At 40.1% G+C, this 16364-nt stretch overlaps 1 protein-coding gene across 2 annotated transcripts in view; it reads right to left on the reverse strand.

Moving 5' to 3' along the window:
* Positions 1 to 16364, reverse strand: part of tanc1b (tetratricopeptide repeat, ankyrin repeat and coiled-coil containing 1b) — a 96330-nt gene that overhangs the window by 27208 nt on the left and 52758 nt on the right. For both annotated transcript variants that reach the window (XM_056390184.1, XM_056390183.1), the window contains exons 6-8: positions 14816 to 15005; positions 11771 to 12097; positions 1937 to 2059 (exon numbers count right to left, since the gene is read on the reverse strand). In XM_056390184.1, coding sequence (XP_056246159.1) covers positions 1937 to 2059; positions 11771 to 12097; positions 14816 to 15005 — 640 coding nt within the window. The remainder of the gene's footprint in view (positions 1 to 1936; positions 2060 to 11770; positions 12098 to 14815; positions 15006 to 16364) is intronic.

Genomic DNA, 16364 nt, shown 5'->3' on the forward strand with positions numbered 1-16364 from the left:
ATTGAATAAATGTTACTTTAAAAGCAATCACAATGTAACTGCGCTGGAGAGAGGACTCTCTGTCCATTCCACTTAAACAGTAATTTAATCTCAGAACACTTGTTCACTCAAGATCTAAGCTCTGCTCCTCTCTAATAATACTTGTACTAATACAACTACTAATAGTACTGCTACTGCTTTTACAGCTATTGCTCATACTACTGCTGATAGTTAAACTTACTACTATTATTGCTACGACTCTTTTTAAAAAGAAGCATACTTTAATTAATTAGTTTCAGTTTAATAATCTCTTAAATTTCTGTTTGCAGATTTCAACAAATTGTTTTTTTTTTTTTCTCCCTCAAACATCTTGAATGTTTAACTTTCCATGAATGTACTAATACTTTTCAGCCCCTGCGCCAAACTCCATTACCACATGCCAATAACTACATTGCCATGATGGATTACTTACTTTAAATACATTTTTATCTCTGCAAGTTATTTTTATACTGTACAACATACTTGAAATACTTGAAATAAATCAAAAGTACCAGCTGCTTGGACAAGGAGAAAATTGATTTATTAATCATTCTACTTTGGAAAGGTGGTTGGCAGGGCTCCTAAACATACAGGATGTTGAGTTAATATGACAAGGAATGCAATACCACTGGCACATTCTTTAAAATAACTATTACAGGTTCTTCAATGAAATGACTGTCAGCACATTTCACATTTAAGATGATGTCTGAGTGTATTTTTGAAGTTGTCTTCATTGTGATTTTATCTTAATGGCACAGAAACGTTTGCATAACACAGTTAGATATACACATAAATGTGGTTTCAATAAATATAGCTACAGAACATTCTTTTGGTCAACTGCTTCCAAAGATTGCCAAAATACTTTTGACCTGACTGACTATAACTCTTGCCCACACGCCCGTCTCTACTACAAAAAACACAAAACTCATTTCTACAACAGTTCATTACTGTAACAGTGAGTTGCACACAGCTGTCTTCTGTCTTTGGTAATAATCTATGTATCTATCTAATGTGATCTATGTATACATATAGAACATGAAGTCAGTCTGTACAGACATGGACTGTCTGTTCCTCAGTAATGATTTACCATCCACAGGGATATAAAATTAACATGATGCTGCTGTAACAACTTCATGCTTCAGGAGGTGTGGAAAAGGAAGTAGACGTTTTCAAAAGAGGGTTAAACAGTTTGAGTATCTAATGATGTTGTATTAAATTATTCATGTTCTCATCAAATATTCACTCTGTGGGATTTCTCTCAGTTAGACAGAGGATTCAAAACATATAACCAAGAAATAGGCGGGTGAACCAAGGAATCTTTACATGATTTTATCTGTAAAGCTAAGGAACAACCTAATTCTTCCAACATGTGTTCTGATAGTTCAGCATTAACAGCACCTCAGTGAGGCAATGTTTACATTGCATAATGCATTAGCATTTGGACAACTTTGCTTTTGGCTCTGAATTCAAACATATTGGATTTGAAATTAAACAGTGATTTTGTGAGGTTAGTAAGTGTTGACTTGGAACATTAATTTGAAGATGTTTACATCAACCTTGGATCAACCATGTTTGAATTGTAGCTCTTTTTATACATTACTGTGAATGGTATGAAGAGCAACAATTCCTAAACTGTTAATTCAATGTGAATATGGAAACCCCAAACATCATTACAGCTGAAACATAGCACTCTAACCTCATAATAGCTATCATTTATGTGTCATCATGTGCTGGGGTAGAACCAAAACAATGAAAAATATGTCACTGTCCATATCAACATACTAATCTTGACATCTTACAATCTGCTGACAGTAACTACAAATAGGTAAATTAAAAACACAAACACAAAACAAGAGAACTAGCTGATAAATATCTTAGCTGGTGTTTGTTTCCCAGGAATAACACATACTGTAGTCACCTTTAGAGTCCTGAGGTGGCCTTCCTCCTGTATTGTGCCAGGGTAGGCGAATGGATGTCCGCAGGGGGGTGTTACGCTGTTCATCAAGAAAGCTCAGGTCTTCCAGCTTTGTGGAACTGGTTGCTGGGGACAGAGAGATAGACAGAAAAAAGAGAAAGTGAAGCAGACACATTTTCAGTGTATTTGACACTACAACGTTAAGAGTAAGATTTTGTGGCACATTTGGCATCTCTGAGTGGAGATGAGTGAAGAGGAGTGAAGCCAGCGCGCTCTGACATTTGTAGCTTGCTTGAGGCAGTGAATGCAGGTACCAGTATTCTGTAGCAGTATCCATAAGACATGACAGACCTGCTCCCTCTTTTTCTTTGATTTGAGCTGACAGTTACACACAATATAGCTGTGAGAGGTCTGCCCCTGCCCTATAATGCAGAACAGACCACAGTAATTGTAAGTCAATGCACAACCATTCAAGAACAAGGCCAAATAATGTGATGCATTAAAAAACACTATCCATATTACTGTTGACGTTAATCTTGGTTTGGAGAAAAGAAAAATGTTCTACTACAGGTTAAACCTTTAATGTCTTAAAATATAATGGACCCAGAAAAAAATTTGGATGTTTGAAGTTACATTGCATCCAGATTTTGTTTTATTAAAGTCATCATTTCACAGCAGAAGGAGAAGACTTCTCAAAGCAGATGTTTTCAACCCCAAATGGATGATGTGTCCTTCTGAAACTGAATTCTGCAGATGAACTACTTGATGAGCCACTGATGACAAAGCAATTTGACTACCTGCTTGAAACATGGCCTGCAAGCATGATAAAGGATGTGCATTAGTGCAACTGGGTCTCTCTTTCAACTGCTGTTCACTGCTCAACAATGCAATCTCCATGGTGATCTATGCTCTCTTGGCCCTGCTGAAGAGCAGAATCAAGGTTGCTTCTTTCTACTTTGTCAGCAGCCTCAGCTGTGAGAGACTGTCACCAACACTCAACTGTTCTCTTCCCTCCCTCACTTGGTCGCTAACTTACTCTCTGGAATGTCCCACTAATTAAAACCCGTCTGCTGACAACAGAGTAACAGAAAACTGCCATCAATAAAGCGTTGATGGGAATAAAAGAAGGCCTTGATGGTTACTTTTACTGCAGTGAATGGTGTTTTCACAAGAAAATATAGAGGACAAAGTAAAACTTGCAACAAAGAAAATCATCAACAAAGGTAAACACACATAATGCAAAGTTAGTCGGTGCAGAGCAATACAGCACGAACACTTAAGCGAATCTGATCCTAAGGCTAAACTAAACAGCTACTTACATCCAAAAGCAGGGCCTGGAAGGACAATGGGAATTCTCAAAGCCCTCCCCTTGTCCCCAGCGTGGAATAGATTTGGGCAGGCATACAGGCAAGTAGGCAGGGTGCAGACCCTCAGCTAAATCTGTGGAGAGTGCTCCCAGTGGATGAGCTCACCGAGGGCACAAAAAAAACGATTCCTCTGCCCCAATGCTCCCATGCAGGCACACTGGCAGCATTCAGCTGCTGAGCTGAGGGCTTGGCTGCCCCCTCTCTAGTGCTCAGCCAGTCACAGCATCCAGGCACTCACTAAATGAATACAGAGGAGTGTCACCCTCTCTGCACTCACTATACACATGCATAGAGTTCTGTCTGCATGCATTTGCACGCACACACGCACACACACACACACACACACACACACACACACACACACACACACACACACACACACACACACACACACACACACACACACACACACACACACACACACACACACACACACAAAATTTGGTAAGCAAGCAGCAGAGGGTGAAAAGGGAGTGAATTAGAGGAAATATAAATGGAAAACCAAGAAATTTATTCTCCAGTGGGTTATTACAGTTTATAATGGGCAGCTACTGTCATATTAATCAATGATCCTGGCTGAAGTGGGGTGAGGGATAAGATTGTATGTGTGTGTGTGTGTGTGCGTGTGTGTGTGTGTGTGTGTGTGTGTGTGTGTGTGGGGGGGGGGGGGGGGGCAAGACAGATGTGGTAACAGAGGTGGAGAGAGGGAGGATGGACAGGGAATCTACTCTATGCAGCAAATTGCCACTAAAGCCCACTACTGACATCAGCAGAACACATAAAGACATCTTTTTTTCCCTTCAGATCTTTTCAAGATTTCTGTAGAGGAGAAAGCTAAAGCCACATTGAACATTATTCAACACACGGCTCATTTTTTCCCCCAGTGGTCCAATAAGTAAAGACTGAGAGTAATACTCACTTTGACTTAAGTAATTTAAATGCACACACTATTCCTATCTGTGGTATTGCATCCTTCACCATAACCATTTTTCCTTTTTGTTAAGTCATATCTCTTGTTATCCACAGTTCTATCAAGGCCAAGAATTCCCCCTAGGATGTCTTCACATCCCTCCAATCCACCTCTTCAATTCTTTTTTACCTCAAGTCTCTGGATTCCCTCCTATTCTTGTACACCGCTACTCACTGATAAAACACACATATGATACCTTGACGTCTGTGCTTGAAGTGACTTTGAAGCTGCCCAAATGTGTATTCTGATGAAAATGGGATTCTTTTTTTTTTTTTTTTTTACCTCAGGCAGGTCTGCCCTTTGAAACCTTCTCTTCTGTGTTTCCCATGACAGAACAGAGAAAAGGGCCGAGCTCCTCTGCTCCAACCACTGCCCCCCCTCCCTTTATATCCCTGACTTGGCTCTGGTTCTCCTCTTTACCAATGGATACAATCAGTACTCTCATCACCTGGACCACTGTCTTGCCTTTTCAAGACAGTGCAGAGTTCATTGTGTGACATTGTATGAGTGAGGATGAAAGACAGTTTTAAGAGTAAGGCTGGAAGTTCTGTGAATTACCTCTAAAATGAGAGGCAAAATATTTGGCTGCTATAACACAGATGGAAGTCTTATTACCACTGTGATGAGTTTGGGCGATAGGACCAAATTATTACTGTGATAATTATCACAGCCTAATCCTCATTAATTAGTTACAACATTTAGCTAAGTATTTAAATATCACACAGTAAAGTAAGTAAGCTCATTAGGGGTTATATGAGAACTTTGACCCTTGAAATCTTGATATATGGAAATTATATGGAAAAATGAAATCAAATGGAGAGACAAACTTAAAATATATACTTCATTATTACCCACCCATCCCTAGTGAATCCTCTGTTCTAAACACCTTAACATCACCTCTACCTCCAGCCCTCCTCTGACCTGTTAAGTCAAAATCCCTTTTGCTTAAGACGAGTAAGTGCTAAGTGGAAATTAGGTGGCCTGCATGCAAATTTGGCTTGTTACCATGGAAACTTTAAAATTCCTCTGGCTGCAATAGACCACTTTCTTGATCAAAGGTGAAAAATTAATATGTTGAAGAAAGTTTCAATTCCTGCAAACTGCCAGCACTGACTTCAGTCACTATTTTCTTGTTATAAAGCTTGGTAGAAGGAATTATGATTGTGAAGATTTATGATTTCTTTTCGAGTTTTCAAATTTACAATGCTGCACTTTGAATTTTAAACTTTTTCATACTGTGGGATGCACAGGAGACTTTCTTTCTTACCCTTAGATAAGCTTACCTCCATCACTAGTTTTGGCAGACCATGCCCTCAGTGGGGCCACTGCCAACTGTAACCTTAACCATCTATAATCTGAACACAAACAACCTTTTGAATGGTGAAACTTGTTGAGAGTGGTACAAAGCCTAGGAGTACAGACTACCTGAAATATTCAACTCAGTGTAGAGAAAGCCCACAGACCCATAGCTGTTGATGGCCAGATCAGAACCAAATATGATTAGATCAAACGAGCAGCTTGTTACTTTGATTTGATACAAGAATCTCCAAGAAATAGAAGACGAGGAAGAGTGTACAGCCAAGCTCCTAATATCAGCATGCTAACACGTTCACAATGGGAATACCAACAAGCTCATGTTTAGCAGATAAATGTTTACCAAGTTCTCCATGTCAGTTTAGCATTTTACCATGTCTGATATCTCCTAATTAGTGCAAGAGTAACAACAAAGCATAGCTGAGGCTGAAGGGAATGCTATTAGTTTACTAAGTATTTGGTAAAGAGCCACACGGCTGAACAAAATTAAAGTTTGATCTGATAATGGCGACACATAAGAAGTTATCGCCAAAGTAATTACAAATCATGCAATAGGGAATATTTAGATCTTTATCAAATTTCAATATTTTAAAGTTTCATTGCTAAAAAAGCATATAATTATAAAATAACCTCACTGCACTGTACAAGCTTAGAAACACAATAAAGAGCGTAAAGTATATTTTCTCCACAGAAACTGCAGGCACAACTTGAAACACAGGTCAGGTCATACCTAACTAACTCTGTGCCACGAGCTATAACTAGGAAGAAGAGAGACCTTGGACATTAGGATATTCATGCAGTCATAACAGTTGCATAGTTCCTTAACAGCTTTTGCATAATTCTCAATAGTGATGTGCTGTTAATCAAACTTAGACAAATGGCTCTGTTGTGGCAGAGAGTAGTGAGTTAAGACTCTGACCCTTTGAGATTGGGCATTTGGCAAGTTCTGATCCTTCACTGGAGTGTCACTGTGCAGAATTTAACACAGCTCCTCAAAGCTCAAGCAGATTGATCGCTGCAACGGTTTTTGTTTTGCTCCTGCTGTGACAGAGTGGCTCTTCAGAGCTCTCTGAAAGTGGACATTTTAAAAGATGTGGCTGTGACCTTTTGAGAGAGCTCAAGGATATGAATGGGTTATCCGTTTTCTCTTTGCTTTCTTTTCAATCTCTGGTCTCAACAGATCAATGACTACATAAAACCAGGGGCAGAATTGAATATCCATGGCTACCTAAAGAAATCAATGCAGACATGTCTTCAATCAGGTTGCAAAAATTACAGCAGGCACTACTGTCTTAAAAACTACCAGAGAACACATAAGCTTACAGCATATCAGATGAAAAAGTTACATCATACCTTCTTGTTCCATAACTACAAAGAGACTACAGTATTATCAAATTTAAAAAGCCATAACTCGTCTTTGTGCAGCAGTACTGCACAAGTTCGAAAGGCATGATTTTGTAATTTGAGAAAATTACTGTCTGACCTTTGCAAACATTTCTGAGATTTCCTAATAAAACACAGATGTGAGCTCATGATTACTCAAACCTTACCTTGTCCAACGTTTTGAAAGAGAAACAACAAATCCTAGGATTTGCTTTTCAACACTCCAGAGACTTAGCTGAGGACAGAGTCTAACAAAACATCTTGGATCCATTATCACTGGTGAAGGTATCACAGAGCGTGAGTTTGGCCAGAGGAACAGAGGACTTTGGAGTACACACAAACAATGAGTGTGTACTGTACCACCATGGCTCAGACCACAAAGCTTTGCTGAATAGCTAAACACCACAGAGGCACTGTAGCACCATTCCTCAGCCACAGTGACCCTAACTCAGTCTCCCTGTCTCAGTAACCCAACCACAAGCAGCTCAAGCTAAGATTTCAAAATCATGGAATTCCAGTGGCCAGAATTAATACAACCCTTTGACTCTGTAAGCCTTTTTTTTTTTTTTTTTTTTTAAAGGCTTAACTTGAATGACTCAAAATAGAATTCTTATTACCTTAATATAATGAGGAGTAAGGGTGGCGAGAGTGCAAGACACAAGGGATGAAATTTTGCTCAAACCATGTGTTCATAGATTCAACTTCTGACACAAGTTTCAATTTGAGCAAAAGGTTAGTGTTGTTAATGTGCTGACCAGGCACTTGAAGAAATGACAATACAGGCTAAATCCAACATGCCATCAATTGCAAGATCTGTTTTCATATTCTAAAATCCTGGATTGCAAGAAACAATAAGGAAACCAGAGCCGTGAAACAAATTATGTTACCGCTTGTAACTACCTGAAATGTGAGGGCAACACTATTGAGAATAAAATCATGAAACATGTTTTAAAATGTGAGGTGAAACTGAAATAATTCACATTTATTGTGTCTCATCTCTCTGCCATTTTAGTTATTCTTTGGCGATTTTTTCACCTAATCTGGATTCATTTATTTGGTGGTTATACAACTGTGACTGATAGTCACTGAATTGAGTGATTTATAATATTATACCATACTGAAAAGAAACAAGATTTGATCTTGAATAGGATATCAATGAATGAAACACAATGAACCAAACTGAATCATTGTTAAGACAGAAATTTATTACATTAGTAAAAAATGTTGGTTGAGAGCTGTCTCGGAAGGCTTTAAATACGGCGCTGTAGAAAAAAGGACTGCATTGCACTATGATGCATACAGAGTGAGCAAGTAAAAGATTTTCCCAGAGAGGTTCTCTGGAAACACAAAGAAGCCCAGGAAAAAAATGCCATTCACATTTCTTTCAGGCTCCCACACAACCCTTACATGAGGTCAGCTATGAACTTTAAAACAGTGTATTTTGATATGAGATGGATGATAAATATCTGCAGGGCGAGCTGGGGTTGTGGTTGTGACAACTATTTAAACGCTGCCTTAAAAGATATTTTCGATGAAGAATGGTGGCCAAGGCACTTTACCTTCTTAGACTAACAGCAAAAGATACAATTAAAAACTGCTCCTAAAGAGGCATCTGAATTCAGCCCCGTCTGCTGTGACAGATGGTTTGTGCCAACATTTGTTTGATTTGCCGCAGCGCATGTAGTTTCCAATGTAGCCCAAGGAGAAGCTAGCCACAGTGTGAGAGTGTGTGTAGGTGTGTTCACCAAGGCAGTGCAAATGACACTTGTCGGTAATATGCCGACATTCCTTCTACATACATTGCTAACATTCTAGAAGCCAAGCTATACAGCAGTTGATTGGCATCAGACAGATGGACAAAATCCACTTTGCCTTTGAGAAAATTTGGCCTTCGTGCGTCAACTGTCTGCAACATTATATCGTTCTTTCAGTTGTCTGTTATAGTTACCACAATGTTCCAATGATAAGTCAATTGATGAAAGGACAGTACAGTGTTTGAATTGAAGGCGAATGGTGAAATCATACTGGATGTATATTTTGCTTTATTCAAGGTACAACCTGAGTGTGGGTTGCCATGTAACAATGAAAAAGTAAGGTTTCATTGTTGCCTATTTTCAAAATAGTTCTCTATGAAAACTGTTGACTACAAGCTCTGGGAAATATATAAATATCCATCCATCAATCCATTTTCCAGCACATGTCAGGGTCAAGGGAGCAACAATCCCCCACCCCCAGTATGTTGTGTGTCTGCTCCAGGGGCACCTCCCATTGGGTACCTCTTGGATAGCTCCACAGATTCTCAAGCAACCTTAACTTTCTCCTTTCAGCTTCATAAAGATGTAGTTCTACTCAGAGCTCCTTTCAGATGCCAAAGTACTTCACACTATGCCTTAAGATGAGCCCAGACACCCTGGGAAAGAAAATGTATCTAAATGTTTATACCTGCAAGCTCCCTGTTTTGGTCACTTCTGAGAGCTCATGACCATCTAACTGCTGGGATGTGACAAAACTGGAGAAATGAGAGTTTCGCCTTCATACTTACATAGGGAGAAGGGATCATTTATCAGTTTCTATCTCAAGTTTTGCATCGACACATTAAAGCAAATTATATGCAGCCATTATATTTATTTTCATGTTGGATCTCCATGTCCTTGTTCAATGTCAAGGACAAATTGGCAAATTCACAGCAGACACATTGTTATCCTGTGTGCTGGTGTACAAAGCCAGACAACGAAGACAAGTCATCGAGGTTCTGGCAAACAGAGTGAATGCTCTAATGATGAATACATTTCTGTTTGCTTAGCACAATGGCATCTCTTCCATTTAACTCCTACCTGCTTCAGTAATTGCTTCTTTAGAATAATTTTCTTTCTATTGAATACAATTTCCTTGAGAACCAACAGAAAAGAAGCACTGTCCCTGGCACACCGTGATACCAATACAGATGGGTTTGGTCCACAAATGAAGTTGTCTCTCCATGTCGTCAATGTCCTCTCCCAGGGCTTTTTCACACGGCGTAAAATCTAAGGTGTGATTTTCACAGGTCCCTAGAGGGCAACGCTGCATAACTATGACATCAGCCCATAAACTCTTGGAGCACACACGCACAGAGACGAGCACACTGGCGTTCACGTGCAAAGCAACACACATAAACAGTCAAATATTTCCTGGTCTGTTAGCTTTATGAGCCAATGTGTGTGCGCTGTTCAGGTTTATGTTAGGATAAAATAATGATGAGATGTACAAGGGTATAGATTAATGGAACAACGGAATGGGCGATGAACAGGCATGTTCAGCACTTTGCCTTTAACAATGTGGGCACAAATTCAGTTACAGAACACAACACTAGCAAAGTGTTATGAAAGAGCAGTGCGCAGTGTGTGAAATACATACATAAGCTATGGTATGTATTCTATGTCTGAGACCAGGGTATGCACCAACCATGTACTATTTGTTCCGCTTCTATTTCTAGTACCCAGTCTACCTTTCTGTCTTACTGATACACCGATGGATAATTTTATATTCAGACTACCATCATCAGTTAAGTTGGCTACTTGTTGCAAATTGTAAGATGACCCTTTGTCTTACTAACTGGTGTGACCAGAGTCCACTTAAATTTTTACTCCCCCCACCCCCGTTCTGCCCAGTCTGCCCCTGCTGTTGAAATTTCCCTGTCATTTCCAGTCAATCACCAGTGGACTCATCTGCGAGTATCATGCAGTGTGACATACAGTTCATCTTCTCTAAAAACTTTTCATTTGTTTATTTCATTAGCTTCTGTCAGCATCACCCATCCCTTCATACAATCTTCATCTTCCAGAGAAGATTGTTTTTCCGTTCATTTTCTAGCCTGTAATAGCCATAACAATCAAATATGTTCCTATTAGTCTAACCAACCTAATAGCAAGCACATGCAGCATGGTCCCCTGGGTATGGGCTAAGCTAACTAGCATGTGACTGCAACTGGAGCTGCACTCTACATTGCTGGTGAGCCCAGTTCACTTACATATTCAAATCCATCCTTAGTTGAATCTATAGGTATAACACAACTGAAGTAACTAGTTCAAGAACAGCATTCAGTGAGGGCTTGATTTTTGTTGGTATTTGCATCAACTTGGTCTCAACCTGCCTTTTGAAATCCCTGCAATGGTTCAAGTTTTAAAGGACGATATAAAACCTATGGCTTAGAAACAGCAGAAACAGAGGGAGACCTGAGAATGGAAAAGGGGGGAGGGGGTCGTGAGGGATATCAACAACTGTGACAGCTGTGTGGATATGGCTAGCTGAGCCATAACAGGGAGGTTCCAGGGGCAGGAATGCAGAACAGATCAGCCAGACAGTGGCTTGCGCTTAGGTCCGGCATGGCAGGCCAGGCCGAGGCACAACACGCAACAGCTGCCTAATCTCCAACTTCTGCCTTGATACCCTGCTCGTCTTTGAAAAGCACAACCTGTCTTCCGAAAAACACTAAGTAACCCATTCGCTGTGTATCTACACATGTTTTTTTCCTGTCTTGTCTGTCACTTGCTCAGACTAGAAATGACACGCCACTTGTCAGCCTCAGGCACAGGTCATAACATAGCGTGACAATATTGAACTGACTGTCAACGCAATGCAGGGAGACACCCAAGCACAGAATCACAGTTTTCCTGTCAACATAATAAAGGTTACTAGGCTACAAGAAGAAAGTTTAAGTAAAATGTTTGGCGTGATGCTGAATCAGAGGTATACAGATCCATTCCTCTCTCTCCTCTGCACAGAAGACATCCAGATGTCAAAAGCTCAAAAACCAAAGGCCCATACCTGCTACCGAGTTCGGCCTCGGCATCATGAGGGATGAAGATGTCTGTGGTGGGTACGGAATGGGTCCCTCAGGTGAGTGACTTGGAGGCTGTGGTGGCCCTGATGCCCCTGCTGATATGTTGGACTGCTGCTGGTCTGTCCTGGATGGGGTGTCAGCTGGCGTTGCTGTGGCACTGTTGGAGTCTTCTTCAGCCACAGGAGAGCAGGTGTCAGCCCGCACGCTCTGTGCCAGGCCATGGCGTCCGCTACCTCTCAGGCTGCCATCCTTACTCCACTCCAGGCTGGAGCCGCTGCGGTCATCATTCTCCGAAGAACTAGTGATGGTGGCTGAGAGGAGATCCAAGCAGAGAGGCGAATTAAAGCGGGTGATTAGGTAAGATGGAGGAAAGAGATGAGAAATATGAGAGTAATGTTCTGTGTGATATGAATTTTTTTCTTTATTTACCTCTGGTGAGTTACTGAGCTATAATTGAACTTTTAACTTTGAATAACTCCCTGATTTTCTTCACTTCTTGATGTTTATTTACAACGACAGCCTGCTTTCACTAATAAACTGGAAAGCACAAACTCCTGAGCACAGACTCCTCTAAGGCCTTTTGTTTTTTCTTTGCTTTTATTCAGTTGAAACATCAAACACTGTAAACAGCGACTGGATGCTGTATTATGAACCAAAATACACATTTTAACATTTAGAAAATGTCAGAAAAAAGTGAAATAGTTTTAAAAACCGTTTTTAGTATTTTTTACTAAAAAACAAGTTTAAACAGGTGTTTTAGTTACATGAGAACAAATCCTTTAATCCTCCCCCAGGCCAACCCATCCCTTTAACACCAACCCAAAAGCTGAGTGACAGGCAGCTGGATACAAAAACATCAATACAGACAGAGGACTGGAAGTCACTGGCCAGCTGGTTGTGTTTGCATCACACATTACTAATCTGGATTTCATAATGCTGCGGCATGTTGCGTCATCACTAATATTAATATAACAAACACATCCTGGACAATGTGACTACTGTGATGTATAACTGGGCAAATATGAAGTCATTCATGAAAGCAGACATGTCTAACCCTTCTCTCAGCAAAGCATTGGCAGTCACCACAGTATAAAAAAGGTTACAATGATTGCTCACTTGGTTTAAATAGAGCGATGGCAAATTATATATTATTATTTATTTAAACATGTGGATAATTTTTCTTTATGAAGAGCAGGTGCTATAGGCCTGTTATAGCTCCTCCCCCAGGAACCTCATGAAGAAACTCTTCTGTTTTGTAAATGTTAAGACATTGCAAAGTCAAACTTCAAAGACCAGGGAGCATTAATCACAGGCTGGAATCTCACTTGTGGACACAACATAGCTTTGTTCTTTTCCATGTCCTGTCTTATTAAGGCAGGTAGGTGGGAAGTTTTGATTTGACACAAGCAAAGTAGCTTTACAATGAAATGGACTACAACACCTGCTATGCGACTGTCTCAACCTGGCTGGAAGCCTGTTGATGCTCCATGCTGGAAGATACTGTATCACAGTTTCCATTTATAATTTAGCAGTGAGCAATGATATTGCTTCGGGGGGATAGAGTGACTGACTCTTAGTAAGCACTTATGTCAACTCAGCTAAATTGGAAATCCAAATTGTTGTGTTATATCTGGCTTTAGCATTTAGCTTTCTACTGCAGTGCAATCATGTCAGTCAGTTACCTAAATAACCATAGTTCTTTCAGAAATTAGTTAAGTTCATCTGAGGATATCTGCAGTTATCATACAGTTACTATTTGCTATTGAATCCTCACTACAAACATTCAAACCCCATTTTCAGAACGAAATCCTAACATTTTATAGCCCATGGAGGCTTTGTGAGTAGAAACGGCAGACGGATTAATACATGAATAGACGTCATCTTCCTGTCAGCTTGTGTAAATCCCCAGATGTCTTACAGGGCTATTACTAGAGATACAGTACAATGTCAAACTCTGGCAACTGTCACCCCAATGATCTCTCATACCAGAACAGCTCTATACAAACCCAATAACTGACACATGGTAGAAGATGAATGCAGTCTGACACAAATCCTATTCAGTCGTAATAGGTTTAACAGAATGATGAATGACTGACACCATGCAGGTAAGACTCATAAGGTGCACACGAGTTAACAATTCTCAGAATATCAATTAAAAATAGAGGAGCTTCACAGGAAACACTGTAGCAAGTGATTGAAAAAAGAAAGTGTGCTAAGGAATCTGTGCTAACTGTTGAATTTTGCAGAATAAATACTAAAATAAATAAGTCAGCAGAGTCTTTGTCATTATCTATTATATCAAACCTGGCAACTGATGCAGCCACCGGTAAGCTGGCTGTAGTAAATGAGAGGTTGGTTTTTGTCATTGCCCTGAGGTGGGGTATTACCAATCCTGACTAAGCTATTGATTCACTGTGCCTTGTTGCCCATTGGATCGGCAGCTGACTTGGCTCATCACTCACATTCCTAGCATGGTTACCGACTATTTTGGCAAAGGCACCACAGGTGGGTTTAAACTGCAGTGAAGTCAGTTTGAAGCTGATTATTTGACAGACACTCTATAATTTGGTTTATATTATGTGGGTTCAGATATGAATGTCAACCAATATTGAGCAGTTTAGTTTTGCATCACCCTGCACGATTTGAGACAATTGCTTCAAATACAAGTGCAGTGAAACGGTAAAATATTTCCACCGGGCAGCTTTAAGCTGCTAGCTTCAAATGAATGGCGTGTTCTTGAAAACAAACAAAGTTGTGTTTACATTCACTATCACCCACAAAAACACAGTGTGTATCCTTGAGGCCTGACAAGCATGTTGAATGCATTTACTTCCTCACAAAACACTTGGCCAAAACCAATTTAAATAAAAAATAAAAAAAACAAATACCTGCAAAAGGAATGTATCCTAGTGTGTGTTTGGGATACGAACAAAACAGGAACCCAGTCATAAAAACATTGCTCCATAGCTCTACTATTGGTCAAAAGCTCCACAGGCTACATTTAAGGATATTTGCTGGTAATTTCTCACCTATGATCCCGCTGTCCTTGCTCTCAAGTGTGGAGCTGGGGCTGGTGATGGTCCCACAGGGGCTGGAGCGGCTGAGAGGTGGGCGGCTGGTTGTGCTGTTGAGTGTTGAACATGGGCTGTCAGTGCTGGGAGATGCCGTGCTGCTGGTCAGCGTAGAGCAGGGGCTGATACCCTGGCTAGTCACAGAGCACTGAGGAGAAGGGAGACAAGGGTGAAGTTACACCAAGAAAGTGCTCTACTAATCAATTATTTCAATGAAGTATGAAGTCAACTCAATATAATCTATCATCTGGCAACATGTTCACATCCCTGCAGTATGAGCAGTAATAAATACAACAAAAACAATTTTCCAACTCTACTGTGGAAGGAGAATTGAGAGAATTTCAAAGAACGCTTTAATCAAAGATTGGACGTGGTCTTTTTGACCTGGATCATGTGAAAGTAATGTGAAGCATTCCCTCACAAATAAACAAGCCTTTCACGTGTGAGCATGACACATAAACCGAAGGGCATAAGCACTGTAAATGGAGCAGGGCTCGAAAATTACACAGTCATATATCTGGAGGGACCAAAATAAGCCTGAAGAGAATTTCACAAGGGAAGAGCTCTCAACTTTGTTGTGACACAATAGATACCTTTCTAATGTCATCAAGCCTGTCTGACAAGCATACAGCAGCTGGATCTTTGTTTGAGCTAACTGACAACCGTAGAAATCCAAATTAAAGCTGGTTTGTCCTGTTTCCCCATCATCCTTCAACTGTATTCTGATTCTAAACAATGTACTGTAGCTAAAGGTCCTTCTTGTCCCAGCATAAGAACCAAAGCCTTTAACAGTTACACACCACAGAGAGTGAGCAAGCTTATTGCTCAGTAAGCTTTGAACCAGTTCCTCCCACAACCTGGTCCATTGACATTGCGTCCTATAAATTCAACAAACTTTATTTTTCCACCAAGGGGCAGTTTCTTTGGCAGACACAGCACTATCTTTACAGACAAATAGACATGAAACAAACATGTCCACAATTAGCTTCAATAATCCATTCAAATCAGAGGAACAAAATTACCTAAAAATAAAACACCCCAATTAAATCTACTGTAAGCCCAGGTCCAATCAATCTCATTCATTAAAAAAACTAGTTTGTTGCAGATATTTTGCTGCTTGAGGGACTTTCACCCACAGCTGGCTTCTCAAGCAGCACTTCCTGCAAGGCTGTCTACTGCCTCAAACAAACTGCACCAATTAAACTCTCAACATAAGTTTCTCAAACCATTTCTAACATTATACTTGACCTCAAACATCCGTAACCATCCTGTTTTTAAGTCCTTCTCACATACTGGATTGTTACTGCACTAAAATCTATGAAGATAATTCTTTTCTCCAACTGGAACAGTACTTACTTCGAATGTGTATTGATTAAAAGTGAGGTTGTTAAACAAAAGAAATCTTTCTCCTGCTTAAAACATTTATTTTTGTGAAAGTGTGTTGTACACAGCAACACAATATCACACGCCTGTTTCTATAAATAATACAGCAAAGTCTAAAAATGTA

Source organism: Seriola aureovittata, chromosome 11 (genome assembly GCF_021018895.1).
Source record: "Seriola aureovittata isolate HTS-2021-v1 ecotype China chromosome 11, ASM2101889v1, whole genome shotgun sequence".
NCBI lineage: Eukaryota > Metazoa > Chordata > Actinopteri > Carangiformes > Carangidae > Seriola > Seriola aureovittata.